This window comes from Sorex fumeus, unplaced genomic scaffold, assembly GCF_029834395.1.
Source record: "Sorex fumeus unplaced genomic scaffold, SorFum_2.1 ptg000024l, whole genome shotgun sequence".
Lineage (NCBI taxonomy): Eukaryota > Metazoa > Chordata > Mammalia > Eulipotyphla > Soricidae > Sorex > Sorex fumeus.
The window spans coordinates 54,088,577-54,104,460 of NW_026606081.1; the positions used below are offsets into that span (position 1 = coordinate 54,088,577).

A 15,884-nucleotide genomic window follows, 5' to 3' on the forward strand; every position below is an offset into this window, starting at 1 on the left:
GAGATGTGTGCCCGCGCCTCAGAGCCCAGCCCCGCTGACCCTCACTCTGCCCTCGGCGTCCAGCCCCTCTGACCTTCACCCTGCCCTGAGTCCAGCCCCACTGACCCCCTCATTCTGCCCTCAGTGTGCAGCCCCACTGACCCCCTCACCCTGCCCTCAGTGTTCAGCCCTACAGACTCACCCTGCCCTTGGTGTATAGCCCCGCTGACCGCTCACCCTGCCCTCGGTGTCCAGTTCCGCTGACCCTCACCCTGTCCTCTGTGTCCAGCCCCCTCTAGGCACCTCCCAAAGCCCTGCAGACACGTGTGTCCAGCTGACCCCATTGAGCACAGAGCCCCAGAAACATCCAGAAGCACCGTGTTCAGAGGTGCACAGCCGCTCCCCTCGTGGGGCCACTGTCCCTTGTGCCCAGCTGTCCCCCACACTGAGGGCACAGGCGTGGCCGATGCCCCGCGACTCTGTAACTGGGGGCGCCTGAGAACCAGCATGAGGAGGTGCCCCTCTCCCCGCAGGGAACCTGGCCCACCTCCCAGCCCTGGGGAGTCCTGTCCCTGGAGGCCAGGCCAGGCTGTCCACTGCGCCTGCCCCCGCCCCTGCCCCCTCCCCGGACATTCCGGAACCCTCCTGACCCTCCTGAGACTCCAGCCTTACGACAGCGAGTGAAACCCAAGCTGGGCGGCTTAGCCCTAATCCCATCCAGGGGGGAGTCAGGGAACCAGCGCCCTGCACCCCACCCCGAGGGCGTCCCTCTGGGGAGCAGGTCAGGGCCGAGCCGTCCCCTGGGAGGGTCAGTGTCTGAGCCAGAAGAGCAGCCCAGGAAAGGGCAGGTTCCCACGAGGGGCCTTGTAGAGGAGGGACCCCACCAGCCCTGCACTGAGCCCGGCCATACCAACTGGGTCCTGTGCTGAGGACGTTCACACACCCGGGGGTCTCCCCAGCGTGTCTGAGCTACGTGGACAGGGCCAGGAGCTCTGTGAGCCCCGAGTTCCGGCCACGTCCAGGGAGGCTGAGGGCTGGGCTTCATCCCTGGACTCCCCGGCTGCCAGCAACTGCCCGAGCGAGTTTGTGGCAGTGACCGCTTCCCTGCAGAGCTCCTGCCTGTCTGGCCTCACAGCTGGTCCCGGTGTCCTGACCCCCACAATGGGAGGGGGCAGTGGGCAGCGTTAGGCAGAGCCTCCAGCCCCGCAGCAGGACCAGAGAACTGGTAGCTCACAAAAGCCTCAGCAGGACAAACCACAGGCCGTGTCCCCAGGGAGAGCTGGGCGGGAGGAGGGGTCCCAGGCACCCCACACTCGTACCCCTTGAAGGACACCTCGGCACTTCCGGCTGCCCCTGTCCTGCGGGCTGAGCTGGGCAGCACCAGGAGACGTCCTTCCTGGGGAAGCTGTGGACGTGCCCACCCGCCTCCCGTTCTATGGCGGCCCACCCCGTCGGACAGACACACAGACACCTGGGCAGCTCCGTCCTCTGGCCCCGGCCCCGCTGCTCCACCTCGGCCCCCCAGTCTGGCCACCCCGCCTCTCCACCCACGCCCCAGGCAGCTAGGCCTCCCTGGAGCAGACCCACCGTCCGGTGTCCACAGGCGGCTTCCCCAGCTTCTCGAGAGCAGCGGACAGCAGCAGAGAGTGGCCGCGCCCAGACTGCCAGGGGTGCCAGGGCAGGGACTGGCCGCTCCAGCCCCACCCAGCGATGGCCGAGCACAGGCTATTTTTAGCCAAGGCCACTGCCTCCTGCATCGATCCCACCAGCCTGGCCCAGGGAGGGAGAACCCATGGGAAGTGACCAGAGGTGCCCGCAAGGCGTCCCCAGTGACCAGCTGCCTGTTCGGTCCTTCCCACTGGCCCCCTCCAGCCCTGCTGCACCCTCACCCTCCCCTGACCCACCCTCACTGCTCTCCAACCTTTAGGGTGACCCTCACATTCACACACACACACACACTCACACACATATGCACTCACACACACACATACTGACACATGCACACACCCAGACATAGACACATACACTCACACACCACATGCTCAGCCATACACCCACAGACTAACCGTGCAAGCTCACACACACTCAGACACACACATACACACACCCACATACACGAACACAGAGACACACTCACATACATATACACATCGCCCACGCACACCCAGACATACTAACATACGCACACTCACAAATGTCACACCCTCAGACATATAGCCCAACATATCATACACTCTGAAGCATACCCACACAAATAGTGTAAGCTCACACACACACACACACACACACACACACACACACACACACAGCGTCTGCTTACAGAGCTCTGCGTCCTGCCCACCATCGGGAGCCTGGGGACAAGACGAGCTTGTGAGCTGGTGGCTGTGCCTCGGTGGCCCTGGGCTGGGCAGACAGAGCTCAGTGCCCACTGCGAAAGCTGCTGCCCCTTATTTTTAGGTGCCAGCAGCTCTTGCTGGACTCTTGTGTGGGTGCGGCCGCGCAGGCTGTGGCCCGGCCCCACATATGTGCATGTATAAATAACAGGGCCTGGCACGGGCCGAGCAGGGCCCGCGGATCACGCCCCCACAGCTATGCGGCCCTCACGGAGCCTCACGGCCCAGCAGGAAGGAGGAGACAAGAACCTTCCCCGGGGACCTGCCCTGAGCAGTTCGGCGAGGCCCCACACTCACCACCGCTCCCCTCCCGCTGTGGCCCACGGGGAGAAGGACCCTCACGTCCCTCTTCTGTTCAGCAGCACCTCAGCCAAAGGTGCCTCCCTCAGGAGAGTGGCCCAGAGGCAGGTCACTGCCGGGCCAGAGGAGAGAGGAGGATCACCGCACAGGAGAGCCATCGGGGACCCAGGGACAGTCAGGGACAAAGGGACACAGGGACCAGAGACTGGGCACACCATGAGAGATCAGTCACAGATTTGGGGCGTGAAGCTGCAATGTGGCCACAGAAACCTTCCGTGGCCAGAGTCCCAAGGGCAAAGCCACGTCGTGGGAGATCCGTGAGATCATACCCTGGGCGTCCATCAGGATACTTGGGGGGAAACAACCTACTTCAGGCCATCTCACTAACGTGTGTGTCCCGTCTCAGAGAACCAAGTTCTAATGTGAAAGTTTCACCACCCACCTCAGTCCGGCCCTAATTGGGGGCTGTATTCCCCCAAACACTGGTGTGGGCTGCTACTCACAGGCTCAGGGGCAGCACAGCAACCCCACATGTCCATCAGGAGACTTACTGACACCTGTTCTGATGACCAGTGGAAGGGTTATACAGCACAAGCATCCAGCGACAAACGAACATTCTCACAGTGACTCACGCCTTCCGGCTGAGCCGCCGGACCTCTGTCCCCACATGCCTGGCGTGCATAGCCGATGCCTGGGGGGACTGAACAGGGGTCATTTCTGAAATGCAGATCAGTTTAGCAGTAGTCAGACACTGACTGGACAGCACGACGTCCACAGATGCAAACCCGGGCCAGAGCATAGCTGCGCAGCTGTGCGTCTGCGAACCCCTTTCTGCTGGGCTCCGAGGCTCTGCCACCCTCGGGCAGAGGGTGGTCTTTGAGCCAGCTCACACTCCACCTGCAGAGCCCCTGGGGACACTCCGGAGGGCCTCCTGCAGGGCTCTGCACCACCCCTGCCCCCACACTGGCCAGGAGGAGACAGGCACTGCGTGACACAGATGCCCAAAGGGCACCAAAGGGCTCTGCACAGCAAGGCAGGGTGGTCAGCTGAGCCACGGCTCCTGGAGCCCCAGTAGCGTCCACGGTAGGGTCCCCGGGCAGCCTCTGAACGCCCCCCATGAGTGTCCCCCACACTGGCAGATGAGTGTCCCCTGTCGTCCACTAGGTGGAGCACTCAGCACAGGACACAGTTTCCCTAGGCTCCAGAACCCAGCACTCAGCTACAGGAAGCCTCATGGACACCCCAAAGAAGCGACTCAGAGGCAGCTGTGACTGTGAAGAGGACCACGTGGCTCCAGTGGCCACCGACACAGACTCATACCTGCCAAACCTCCACGTGCACAGCACCACGTGTCGAAGGAGGTCAAGTGGTTACCTATGCGCTTAGAACTCTACGGACGTGTGTGCGTGTGTGCATACACACACGTGTGCTTGCAGCGTTGTGTAAATGAATGTGTGTGCATCCACGCCCTGTGTACTGTGTACTGTGCGCACGTGTATGTCTTGTTGACGTGCATGAAGAAGCACGTTCAGTGTGCTATGTACACATGTCTATGTATAGTGTGAGTGCACTGTGTGTATGTGTTCACATGTGCAGTGCATGGGTGCCCTATGTGCGTGCAGGTGTGTTGTGTGTGCATTCACATGCATGTTTCATGTGCTGCTCTCGGATGTCACATGCCTGTGTCTCGTGTGCTATGTGTAAGCACATGTGCGGGTGTGTGCCTTGGTCTTACCTGGGCCTGGATCACCATGGTGCTGGTCCAGTCTCTGTGGAGGCTGTGGACACTAACTCTGCCCACGCAGGCAAACACAGCCCCCAGCCCCCAGAGGGAGGGTCCACAGCCAGCAGGTGTTGGCGCCGCTGCAGGGCTGTAGTCCTCGCTGGGGTGCAGACCCGCCCAGAGGGTGCCCAGGTGCCAGGGCCATGTCCTCTAGCACCACCGGTGCTGTGGGCATCGAGGTTGGCCGTCTGCTCTCTTGTGGCAGGTCGGCTCTGGGGTCGTGTGTCTTCCTTGTGCATGACCAGGGGTTGGTTGGGCTGGAGCAGGCCCAAATGGACCACCCGGTTCGTGCCCCTGGACAGGTATGCAGTGCCCAGCAGAGGGGACTGTGAGTGCCCAGTCAGAGCGGGAGAGGGTCAGTAAATCTGGTCACGGCCACGGAGGTCCGAGGCACAGAGTCTCAGGCGTGGGCACGGGCACAACCTGGTCCTGTGTGTGAGCATGGCCTGGGCGGTTACTGAGTGTGGGGTGGGTGTAGCCGTGGGCGGTGACTGGGTGGGGACGTGGGCACGGCCTGGTTTCCTGTGGGCGGGGCCGTGGGAGTGGTGGGGGGGGCCCCAGCTGCACAGGAAGCGGTGACTCAGGCCCACACCCGCTTCCAGCCTGGCGGTCTCCAAGGAAACGGTTGGGGCAGGCCTTAGGGAGAGCCCGGGCTGCAAGTAAACAAGGCTGCCAAGTGAACCCGCTGGGACTCAACAGACAGAGGGGGAGGGGAGGGAGGGGAGGAGGGGCAGGAGGGACAGTGAGGAGGGATGGAGGGGGATGGAGGGGCAGTGGGGGTGATGGAGGAGAGGATGGAGGGGGGGTGGAGGGATGGACAGGGATAGAGGGTGGGTGAAGTGAAGGGTGATGAAGAGGCAGGGGCAGGGGATGGAAGGGGGTATGGGGGGGAGTGGCAGGAGAGATGGGCGGGGGGGGGGGGTCTGTGAGGGTCTGCGCCTCTCTCGCATGCTGGGAGCCACTTCCTCGCTGAGGCCCATTCAAGGCCTAGGACTCAGCCCCTATAGCCCAGACCCTGCCTTCTCCCCTGTGGGACCCCGGGAGCACTATGGTGACCCCTCGCCCAGACCCTTGGGGTGCCAACTTAAGGACGTGGACACAACATGCTCGTCTGTCTGGGTTTGAAGCCAGGGTGCTGGGCTATGTTGTTGCCCGATGGCCAGCGACTCTATCCCGTGTGAGACCCTGAGGGCCAGAAGGTCTAGGGCGGTGACCAGGACCCGCAGAACCAGAGAGGGGTCAGCAGCCAGGTGGGCTGTGAGGCGTAGGGGCTCAGGGTGGGAATGTTGGTGGGCACAGCTGGGGTCCTGGGCCTGTCAGCTGGCCAGTGCTCCACCAATGGTCAGCATCTGGACGCTCTGGAAGGTGCTTGGCAGCAGGTGGGCACCAGCCTGAGCTTTGGCATCCTTCCCTGCAGCCGGGGTGGGGCAGGATCTGTGCCCCAGCCATGCAGGGTGTCTGAGAGGCTGCGTCCCAGCTGGGTAACTGTGTCCCCATGTCCACAGCACCGTCCAGCTACGGTCAGCCGTGGCCCCAGCTGGGTCCCTCAGGACTCACACCCATGCCAGCACACTTTTCTGCACACCCCCCCCCCACCGCCGTGGACTCCATGTGGGGAGGGGGCGGCAGCTTCAGCCACTGTAGGTCACCTGCCCTGCAGGGGTCTAAGTGCCTTGTCACACCCTTGGGGCCTTGTGGTCCCACCTGAGGGTCAGTGTGCAGAGACACAGAGTGGGGCATAGGTGCAGGGTCAGAGGGGCACCTGTTCGTGTGACTGTTTCTTCATGTCTCTCTTGCTCTCTCTCTGATTCTCTGTCTCCCACTGTCTCTCGCTCTGTCTCTCCTGGTCCGACCTCCTTTTGCCTGTGGCCACAGGTGTCCTTTGTCCTCCGGCTGCCTAGCAGGGATGGCGCGGGCGAGAGGTCCCTTGGCCCCAGTGCCGCCTTCCCGGCACACAGGCACACACCCGGCTTTCTTGGGGGGAGCGGAGCCAGCAGGGAGGTGGTGCCAGTGCGGGAGAAGAAAGAGCCTTTGTGTGCGGATCCCTGACACACAGGCTGCTCTGTCCCCGGGGGGCCCGCACACAGGGACGTGCCAGCACAGAACCCAGGGTCAGTGGCACAGACCTGGGACAGGCTGGCCGGACAGCAGAGGAAGGGCAGAGGGACCTGGGGGTCTCCAACCAGGAGGCCTGGTGGAAAGCCCACTCGCCAAGCAGTGGAGCACGTCCCCCAGGCTGCTGCTGGGGGTGAGGCGGGCTCTGGGAGGAGGCCATCCCAAGCCTGCAGGCCCCCTGCTCCCTCCCACCCTCTGCTCCTAGGCCCCACCTGCAAGGGGGCAGCAGGAAAGGCCTGGAAGCCCACAAAACAGCCACCGCTCCCTCCCCCAGACTGGCCTCCAAGCCTTTGTTCCTGAGCTTAATCCCCAGCAGAGCCAGTGACCCAGTGGAGAGGTCAACGCAGCACCAGGGGATTGAGGCCAGTTTCTCAGGCCCGGCCCGGGTGGGGGCAGAGGCAGGAGTGAGGCCCCCACTGGGCAGGCTGGTGAGCAGGGGACAAGGGGCCAGTGGCCGGGCAGGGCTGAATTCCTGCGGTCCAGATGGCTGAGAGAGCTGTCTCCTGCTCCTGGCTGGTCCTGGGCCCCCCTGAGAACTGGGGAGCCAGGAGGGGGCCAGAACATGGGGGTCTGCAGAGCCCTGTGCCTGCTGTCTGCCGTGGGATTTTCACAGGATGGACTCCCCCCCACAGGCCACATCCTGCAGGACTGATGCCCCCCCCACCACACACACACACACACACACACCCTGCAGGGAAGGGTAGCCAGGCCTTGCTTTGGGACTCCACCCCCACCCCACCCTCCCTTCCCCCAATTCCACTCCGGAAACTGAACGCCAACATTTTGTTTATTCAACAGCATACATTGCAGGAGTGATTCTCCAAATTACATCACAGTGATACTAGTCAATGAACTTGAGAGTTTAGGAATGAAAATATTAGTCTGCCTCCATTTCATAGAAAAGTTTTAGCATAAATAGTTCGATTCTAGAGAGAAAACAGGGCACTGCAGTAGGGAATATGCGTTTCCCCGCACGGCACTTTCCTGTGCTGTGCTCTCTGCCAGCTCTGCGGTGGTGTCTGGAACGAAGCCTGGTCAGGTGAAGTCTCTGCCGGCCGCGGGTGCCCGGGCAGCTGCGCACACACAGAACCTGCCCTGAGCGGTGCCCACACATCCGTCCTCTGGCACATGCACCACAAAGCAGCTCCTCACCCTACGCCATGGACCCGGTTCACAAGCACAGGCTCTGAACAGCAGGCCCGGCTCCACCCCCCACCCCCTTGGGCCAATAGGCGAGCTTGCACCAGAACATTCTACCCAGTTCCACTGCCTGCACTACTTTCGCCCACACAGCTCAATTCTGCCTGAGTCTGGGGAGCGGGTCCCTGTCCTTCCTTCCTCACGAGGCAGCGCCCTGTCTGGCTGCAAAGGAAGATGTTCCAGGGCAGTGGGCTCACTGTTGCCTGGGACCACAGCCCGACACGTGTGTGCACGTGTGTTCATCCTGGGTTGACACACCCCTGGTGCCTGAAGCAACTCCCCACCATCCGGACCTCAGAGATGTTGTGCTGGGAACAGCCAGGCTGGGGCAGAAGCCACGAGTTGTTGTCTGAGCGACCCCAGGCTGCTTCTGGACAAGCCCTCTCCAGGGCACAGCTGTGGCTACAGAGGCGGCCAGCAGTCAGGCACGCAGCCCTGGGAGGCATCTGGTCAGGACCTGCAGCCCAGCGCAGGTCAGGACGAGTGCACAGAACAGAAACATAGCTGCCCTCTCCTCCTCCCAACTCAGTGCAGTGCCCAGCCCAAGGGGCTGTGTGCACACTTGTGTGCATTCGTGCATGACTGTGTACACGTGTTATCGTGTGTTCCTGTGCACCATGTGTGCGTAACTTGCATGCATGAACGTCCCTGTGCTTGCATGTGACTGTGTACACGTGTTATTGTGTATGTGCCTAGTGTGTGCATGTGACTTGCGTGCATGTGTGATTGTACGTGTTCCTGTGTGCCCATGTGTATTTTTGTTTGTATTCACATGTACCTGCGCATGCGTGTGGCTGTGTTCACCCAGGTGTCTGTGCACGTGTTCACCTGTGAGTACATGTGTCTGTGCCCAGATATGCACCAGCGCCCGTGGATATGCGTGGGCATTGCGTCCTTTCCTGCTCTCCACCTCGGTGCCAGAGGAAACACGGAACTTCCAGGCTGTATTCTGGTCTGCGCCCGGGCTGTCGCTGCCACCGGGTGTGGAACAGCGGAGCCTGAGCAGGGTTGGGGCTTGGTACCAAGCTAGGAAGCGCCCACTTTAACCCTCAAGCCACAGCAGGCCTTTCAGCCAGAGCGCCCCAGTAAAGCCCACTCCCCAGTCTCGTGGTCCAACACCCGAAAACCGACTTCTCGGTGCACCCAGGCAGGGGCCATCTGCCTCCTCTTCCCCTTCCCTCCCCCCACCCCCGTTTCCAGAGCAAACGCACCAGGAGTACCCGGAGCGCACCCCAAGACCACCCACCTACCGCCAAATTCCGCTCCCGGCCCCAGAGTACCCGGAGCGCATCCCAAGTACAGGGCGCACCCCAAGACCACCCACCTAACGCCGAATTCCGCTCCCGGCCCCAGAGTACCCGGAGCGCACCCCAAGTGCAGGGCGCACCCCATGACCACCCACCTACCGCCGAATTCCGCTCCGGCCCCCGCACCCTTCCCCGGCCCACCCCCGCGCCCACGAAGCCAAGCAAAGCAGAAAGGCGGGCGGGGGCGGCCGCGGGCCTTGCCCCTCGCTCCTCTCCGGGGCGGGCCCTCGGCCCGCGGGGCTACACCGCGCCGCTCTCGCCCGCGTTCTCCTGGTCCGGCTCCTCGCTGCGCTCCGGCTTCTCCTCGGGCAGGCTGAGCACGAAGGGCACGAGCACCCCACGGACGTCCAGGGGCGCCCCGAGCGGCTCGGGCTGGAAGCTGCCGCCGGACTCGTCGCCCTCGGGCGCGGGCACGAAGCGCCAGGTGCCCGCGCGGCCCACGCAGAGGATGCTGCCGTCGAGCACGGCGCAGCGGAAGGGCTGCGCGGGCCCGGGCGGGCGCAGCGCGGCGGCGCCCTGGCTCCAGCGCTTGGCCAGGCAGTGGTAGCGCAGGACGCGCACCGCGCCCGCCGCCGCGCCGCGCCCGCCGCACAGGTCGAAGCGGTACAGGGCGCCGCCCAGGGCCACCATGTCGGCCGCGCGCTCGCGGCTGGGGCTGCCCGGGCACTCGTGCCACTCGTCGCGCCGCGGCTCGTACTTGAGCAGGCGGTAGGAGAGCGAGCCCCCGGACACGTAGACGGCGCCGTGGCAGGCGGCCGCCGCGTGCGCCACGGCGAAGGCGCCGCGCGGCAGCGGGGCCGCGGCGCTCCAGCGGTCGGCGCGCGGGTCGTAGCGCTCCACGCTCAGCAGGCACTCGCCGCCCACGGCGTACAGGTGGCCGTCCAGGGCCAGCAGCTGCAGCTGCGAGCGCGCCTGGCGCAGCGGCCGCGCGGCGCTCCACCGCCCGGTGGCTGGGTTGTAGCAGAAGACCTGGTCGGAGGCGCGCGCGCGGCCGTCGGGGCCCGCGGGGTGCACGCCGCCCGCCACGAACACGTAGTTCCAGAGCACGCACACGCCGCAGCCCCGCGCCGGCGCGCCCGCGGGCAGCCGGGCCAGCTCGCGCCACGCGCCGGCCGCCTCGTCCAGGCAGTAGACGGCGGCGTCGGCGTCGGCGCCCGGGCTCTGCGGCCGGCTCCCCGCGCGCTCCCCGCCCGCGCCCAGCGCCGCGGCCAGCAGGCGCGCGCGGCCGGCGCGCAGGCGGCGGCGCAGCAGCAGGTCGCGCTCGGCGCCCGACAGGCGCCCGAAGACCCCCGGCTCGCGCAGCACCTCCAGGTAGTGGTCGCTCATGAAGCGCAGCGCCGCGTCGCGCAGCTCGCCCAGCCGCTGGCGCTTGGCGGCGCTCAGCACGTCGTAGCAGTTGTCCAGGCCCAGCTGCGCGGCCACGGCGTCCGCGGCGCGCTGCGCGGCGCCCGGCAGCTGCAGGCGGCGCGCGCCGGCCACCAGCTCGGCCACGTTGTCGGGCCGCGCGCCCGCCATGCGCCCGCTGTACGCGTCGGCCAGCAGCAGCCGCAGCGCCGCGAAACTCACGCCCCGCACGCGCAGCACGTCCCGCGACGCGCGCGCGCGGAAGAAGTCGGAGCGCGCGGCCAGCACCGCCTTGTGCGCGCGCAGCCGGCGGCCGGACACCTCGATGAGCAGGTCGGGCTCGCCGTGGCCCGGGCCCACCCCGGGCGGCAAGGGCGCGGGGGCCGCCGGGTCCTGCGCCTCCTCCTCCTCCTCCTCCTCGGGGGTCCCGAGCGCTCCCGGGGACGCGCGCCCCTCCTCCTCCTCCGGGGTCCTGAGCGCTCCCGGGGACGCGCGCCCCTCCTCCTCCTCCTCCTCCTCCTCCGGGGTCCTGAGCGCTTCCGAGGACGCGTGCTCCTCCTCGGGGGTCCCGGCGGCCGCGCTGCTGCTCACCTCCCGCTGCGTCTGCACCACGCGGCGCGGGGAGGGCGGGGAGGCCGCTGCGTCCTGGGCCGCGCAGGCCCGCGACTGCGGCGGGGAGCCGGGGCCGCCCGTGAAGCACAGGGACGCGCGCAGGCTGCAGGGGGCGAGCGCGGGGGACGCCGCGCGCTCCCCCGCGGCGGCCACTTCCGCAGGCTGCGGGCTGAGCTGCCCGGGACTCTGCGAGGCACCGCCCGCGCCCCCGGCGCGCTCCCCCGGGGCGAACGCGGCCCCCGGCTCCAAGCTGCGGTCGTCCCCCGGGTAGAGGACGCAGCGGGCCACCGGCGTCTCCATGGCAGCGCCTCGGATCGCCTGCCCCCCAGCCCCACCCCACCCCACCCTTGACTCAGCAGACCAGGTTGCGGTCCCCGGGGTGCGCCTGGCCAGAGCAGACTCCTCGGCGTGGGGTGGGGGGCCTGTCCCCAGAGGGGTGCGTCCCGCTACAGTGGCTGAGGATCTCGGTGGGGCCGGAGGGCGGGGCGGTGGGCTTCGTTCCCCCACTGACCCTCCTCTTGATTCTACTGGCTTCTCAAGCTCAGCCCCGCGCCAGGCTGAGAGGCTGCGCGAGGGTGGTCGGACGCCCCCCGATTTACGCCGTTTTGGTCAGGAGCCGCTTTGGGAAGCCTTTTTTGGTGCCTCCTGTTTGCGAGGACGAAGGGTCAGCTGGAGGATGTCTGTCCTGTGTCCTGGCATCCGGCCTGGCTGTGCGGGTCGGGGAGCAGGGGGGGACCCTGCTGCGGGCAGTCGGGTGTGGCGCGGGGCGGGGTCTTCCTCACCATCCCCAGGTGGTCTCCGCCGGCCTCCACAGGAGTTTCACCATCCCGGGCGCCTGCTGGGAGACAGAGACAGGCCTTGGGGTGTGCTGGGCTGGGGCTGACCCCGGGTCTGGCTCTGGTGAGGGATGGGTCATTCCAGCCCCGAACCCAGGGTCCCTCACACTGCAGACCTGAGCTAGATGGGGGCACACTCCGGGTCAGGGGGCTTCCTGTGTGCGATCTGTTCTGGGCTGGGGCTGACCCCAGGTCTGGCTCTGGTGAGGGATGGGTCATTCCAGCCCAGAACCCAGGGTCCCTCACACTGCAGACCTGAGCTAGATGGGGACACACTCGGGGTCTGGGGGCTTCCTGTGTGCGATCTGTGCTGGGCTGGGTCTGACCCCAGGTCTGGCTCTGGTGAGGGATGGGTCATTCCAGCCCGCAATCCAGGGTCCCTCACACTGCAGACCTGAGCTAGATGGGGGCACACTCGGGGTCACGGGGCTTCCTGTGTGCGATCTGGGAGGGAGGGCCAGCCATCTCCTCCCCAGAGTCCTTGGCCCGTCCCTGCTGCGTTTTGCAGTTGTTGCAAACTCGGCTCTAACAGGGCCTCACGACAGGGCTGAGCCTTCTGCTCCCCAGCCCGTCCCCAGAGCCTGCCAGGAAGGTGGATGTCCTGGGAAGGGGTTCTACCTGCCGAGGGCCCTCTGGTCACCCAGCCGTGTGTCCTCATGCCACAAGGCTGCCTGGAGATTCCCAGCATGGAAGGGGCAGCAAGGCGGGGGTGGGGGTGGGGTGGTCAGAGGCTGCAGGTCTCCTGCAGGGACATGGGCAGGAAAGTGCCCCGTGGCACCGTGCCTGCCGTCCCCACCTGTGCCGGGTCCCTTCCTAGAGCCTAGCCCACCTGTCTCTGCGTGTAGGCTGTGTATGTGTGTGTACGCGTGTGTGTGCCCGCACGTGCCCCGTGGCCCCTCCTGCCAGTCTCCTGTCAGAGCACCTCATGGAGGCCACACATTCCTTCGCTGCTCCTCAGGCACTGGGTTCCCTTCTTCCCAGGCATCCTCTGCTTGGCTGGCTCTGCAGAGGGCACGGTGCTGGTCCGCATGGCCTGGCCCATGACTCTGACCCCACGGTCCTGCGCCGTGGCCAAGGGAGCAGTAGGGGCAGAGGCACGGGCCAGCGCTGGGTTCGTGAGGGAGCGGCAGGTGCGAGGTCAGTGCAGGAACGTGTATCCACCCCCTGACCACGCCGCTCCTCCCTGCCCTGCAATCGGGGCGTGTGTTCTGCCTGCCCAGTTTATGTCTGGAGAGGCTGGAGTGTTCTCTCGTACCCAGGGCCACAGGCACCATCCCCACAGGATCTCTAAGTCTGGGTGGACTCTTGAGACGCCCCAGGACAGCCTGTCCACCCAGTCAGCAGTGCTGGGGGCCTGACCCCTCCCACTCCTGGCTCTGCATGGAGGCCAGGGCCCCTGCCTTCGTACCTGTGCAGCCCCCGTTACCAGCACCTGATAAAGACCCGCCAGGCCTGGCCATAGCAGGACCGTCCCCGGCCCAGCCTTTCCCCTCCCCACAGAAGGAGGACATGAAGCTAGGCCGGCCCTTCTCCAGGGGCACTAACAGCCCTCACAGCTCACCCAGGGTAGATGGGGGCGCGTCACCCCCCCCCATAGCCCTCCAGAGGTGGTCTAGCCACAGACATAGCAGGGGTGGGTGGGGTCTGATGGAAACAGGAGGTGGTTCGATTCCTGGCCTTCTCCGGTACCTGAGTCTGGAGCCACTGTCCCCCACCGGCCATACTCAGAAGCTGAGCCCTGACCCCCAATTCCAGGGTGCACTGTGCACTCGGCACTGACCGCACCTTCCTCTACGGTGTGTGCAAGAAGCTGTGTGTGGGGTCACTCCTCGTGCTGAAACATCAGCTCAGGACCACTGCTGGCAGGCCTGGGGTCAAGGGCCCAGTTCAGCCCAGGGCGTGGGCACCTTGGCTTGTGATAACCTCTCAGCAGCACTGATGTGACCTGCGCAGCCTCACACACAGTGACCTCACTGCTATGGGAAGTCGCGTCCATCTTCCCCAGTGTGGGAGCAGTGACCACAGGCCCAGCAGGAGCACCAGGGTGTGACTCAGCAGGCCGACTCTGCCCGCCCCCCCAGTAGAGCGCCCCCTGCAGGTAGGACTGTGGGGCTGCAGGGGCTTGCAAGATGCCCAATGCCTGCCCTTTCCTTGCCCATTTATCCCCACAGTTGTTGGATCTGGAGGGCAGCAGACGGAGGTGGGCAGGGCAGTCTCTGCTCACAGCCCTTGGGAGCAGGAGGAAGCAAGTGGGGGTGTGGGGAGCCTGCCCTGGGCACAGCCTATTTGGGGAAGCTGCTTGTGGCTTCCTGAGGACGCGACAGGCTGGACCATCTGTTCCCTGTCGCGCTTGGCTGTGTCTCTCCTGGCTGGGAACACCCCCTGCCTGCGGGCTGGCATGGGCACAGGGGCCTGCCTGAGTCAATGCACGCAGGTAGCCCCCACCCCTGGCTCCAGCAGCCCCTCAAGGCACACCTGCAGGCGTGGCCTGACACACAACACAAAGGCCACTTCAACATGACCCAGCTGGACAGCCTGGTCAGCAGGAGGGGGACTTCACAGCTCATGCCCTTCAGCAGATGGTGGTCCCTCCCCAGGAGCCCAGATCCACAGACCCCTGCTGCCTGCTGGCTCCAGAGCAGAGGGCCCCTGGCTGCCGGGGGTGGGGGCTGGGGGGGGGGGGGAGTGTGCAGTGGACACCTTTCGTAGCTTTGGTCCCACCAGACCAAAGACCCGATAACCTGAAACTCTGGATATCTTACTGAGACACACACGTTTCTAAGGTGGGCTGAGAAATATGTAACAACGTACAATTTGAAAATGGTGGTGGCGAGGTGTGATGGTGGTGGGATTGGTGTTGGAATATTAAATGTAATAAATTGTGAACAACTTTATAAAAATAAAAATAAAATAAAAAAATCAGTGGGTCCCTGTAAGCATGATATCCACACTGCAACAACCAAACTTTAAAATGTGCCTATTGGAGGCTGGAGGTGGGGAAAGGAACCTGGGGACGTTGGCGGAGGGGAAGGGACACCAGTGCTAAGGTGATGTTGGACATCATATGCCCAACACTCTTATGAACAATTCTAAATCACGGTGCCAGAATCATGAAATAGACAATTTACACGTGTCCACTGACTGCCACAGCGAGTCATCCATCCAACCGGCTGAGACTAGAGACACCATGTGACCCTCAAGGGGCGTAAGTGGGTCAGAGCCAGGCCATGGCCCGGAAATTCCCTCCTCAGCGTCCTGCATGTCAAGTGCTGCCAGCTGGGCCCCGGGGAAAGTGAGGCCACAGACACTGTCACTAGCCAACTTGCTTGGACGTGGGCTCCGCTCGGCCTATGTGAGGCCCCACAGTAAGCCAAGGGGACTCCCAAGTTTCAGAGTCCAAGTCTTTGATTCTGAATCAGGGTTTATGCCAGAAATGTGTCCATGCTGACATGCCGTCAGCAGGCTTGGCCGGGCCCAGATCCCAGCATCTCTTGATGCCCAGTGGAGGGACTCTGAGGCAGCCCTCCAGCCCGGCAATGGTGAGAGATGTGCTTCTGAGATCTCGCTACCCCCAGCCCCCAGCCCAGAGCAGGTCCCACCCCCTCCTCACTGGGGCCACGACTGGGGCTCTGTTCTGGCAGCAACTGAGCTGGTTCTAATGGGTTGGTGCAGAGGGCCTGCGGTGGCAGAGAGGGGGCAGACCATCTCGTTCCCGCCCCCCACACCTGGCTCAAGCACTGCCCTTCTGGCCCAGATGCAGCAGACACCCACACTGAGAGTGGCCAGAGTGATGGCACAGTGGGGAGGGCACTTCCATTGCACACGGAGGACCCAGGTTTGATCCCTGGCAACCCCCCCCCCCCCATTAGTCCCACCAGCCAGTCAGGAGTAATTCCTGAGTGCAGGGCCAGGAGTGACCCCTGAGCAGCACTAGGTGTGGCCCCGAAACAAAAAGAAAGATCCACTCAGGGTGAGGGAGCCTCTCCTGGAGTGAGGAGGTGCCCTCCCCTCCGTG

The 15,884-nt window shown here is 64.7% G+C and overlaps 2 protein-coding genes across 4 annotated transcripts in view; both read right to left on the bottom strand.

The window, feature by feature from the left end:
- Positions 1 to 15,884, bottom strand: part of MYOM2 (myomesin 2) — a 48,742-nt gene that overhangs the window by 30,947 nt on the left and 1,911 nt on the right. For 2 of the 3 annotated variants that reach the window (XM_056113985.1, XM_056113983.1), the window contains exon 1: positions 1,567 to 1,738. The exons of the other annotated variant lie outside the window; for it this stretch is intronic. The gene's annotated coding sequence lies outside the window, so the exon portion shown is untranslated. Of the gene's footprint in view, positions 1 to 1,566; positions 1,739 to 15,884 lie in introns of those variants that run through there. 3 annotated transcript variants of the gene reach the window in all.
- On the bottom strand, positions 9,277 to 11,360 carry KBTBD11 (kelch repeat and BTB domain containing 11). Its single transcript, XM_056113986.1, has 2 exons — positions 10,902 to 11,360; positions 9,277 to 10,832 (listed from the first exon to the last, which is right to left on the bottom strand). Exons 1-2 carry the CDS (start codon positions 11,331 to 11,333, stop codon positions 9,318 to 9,320), a joined length of 1,947 nt encoding a protein of 648 aa, XP_055969961.1. The 5' UTR covers positions 11,334 to 11,360; the 3' UTR covers positions 9,277 to 9,317.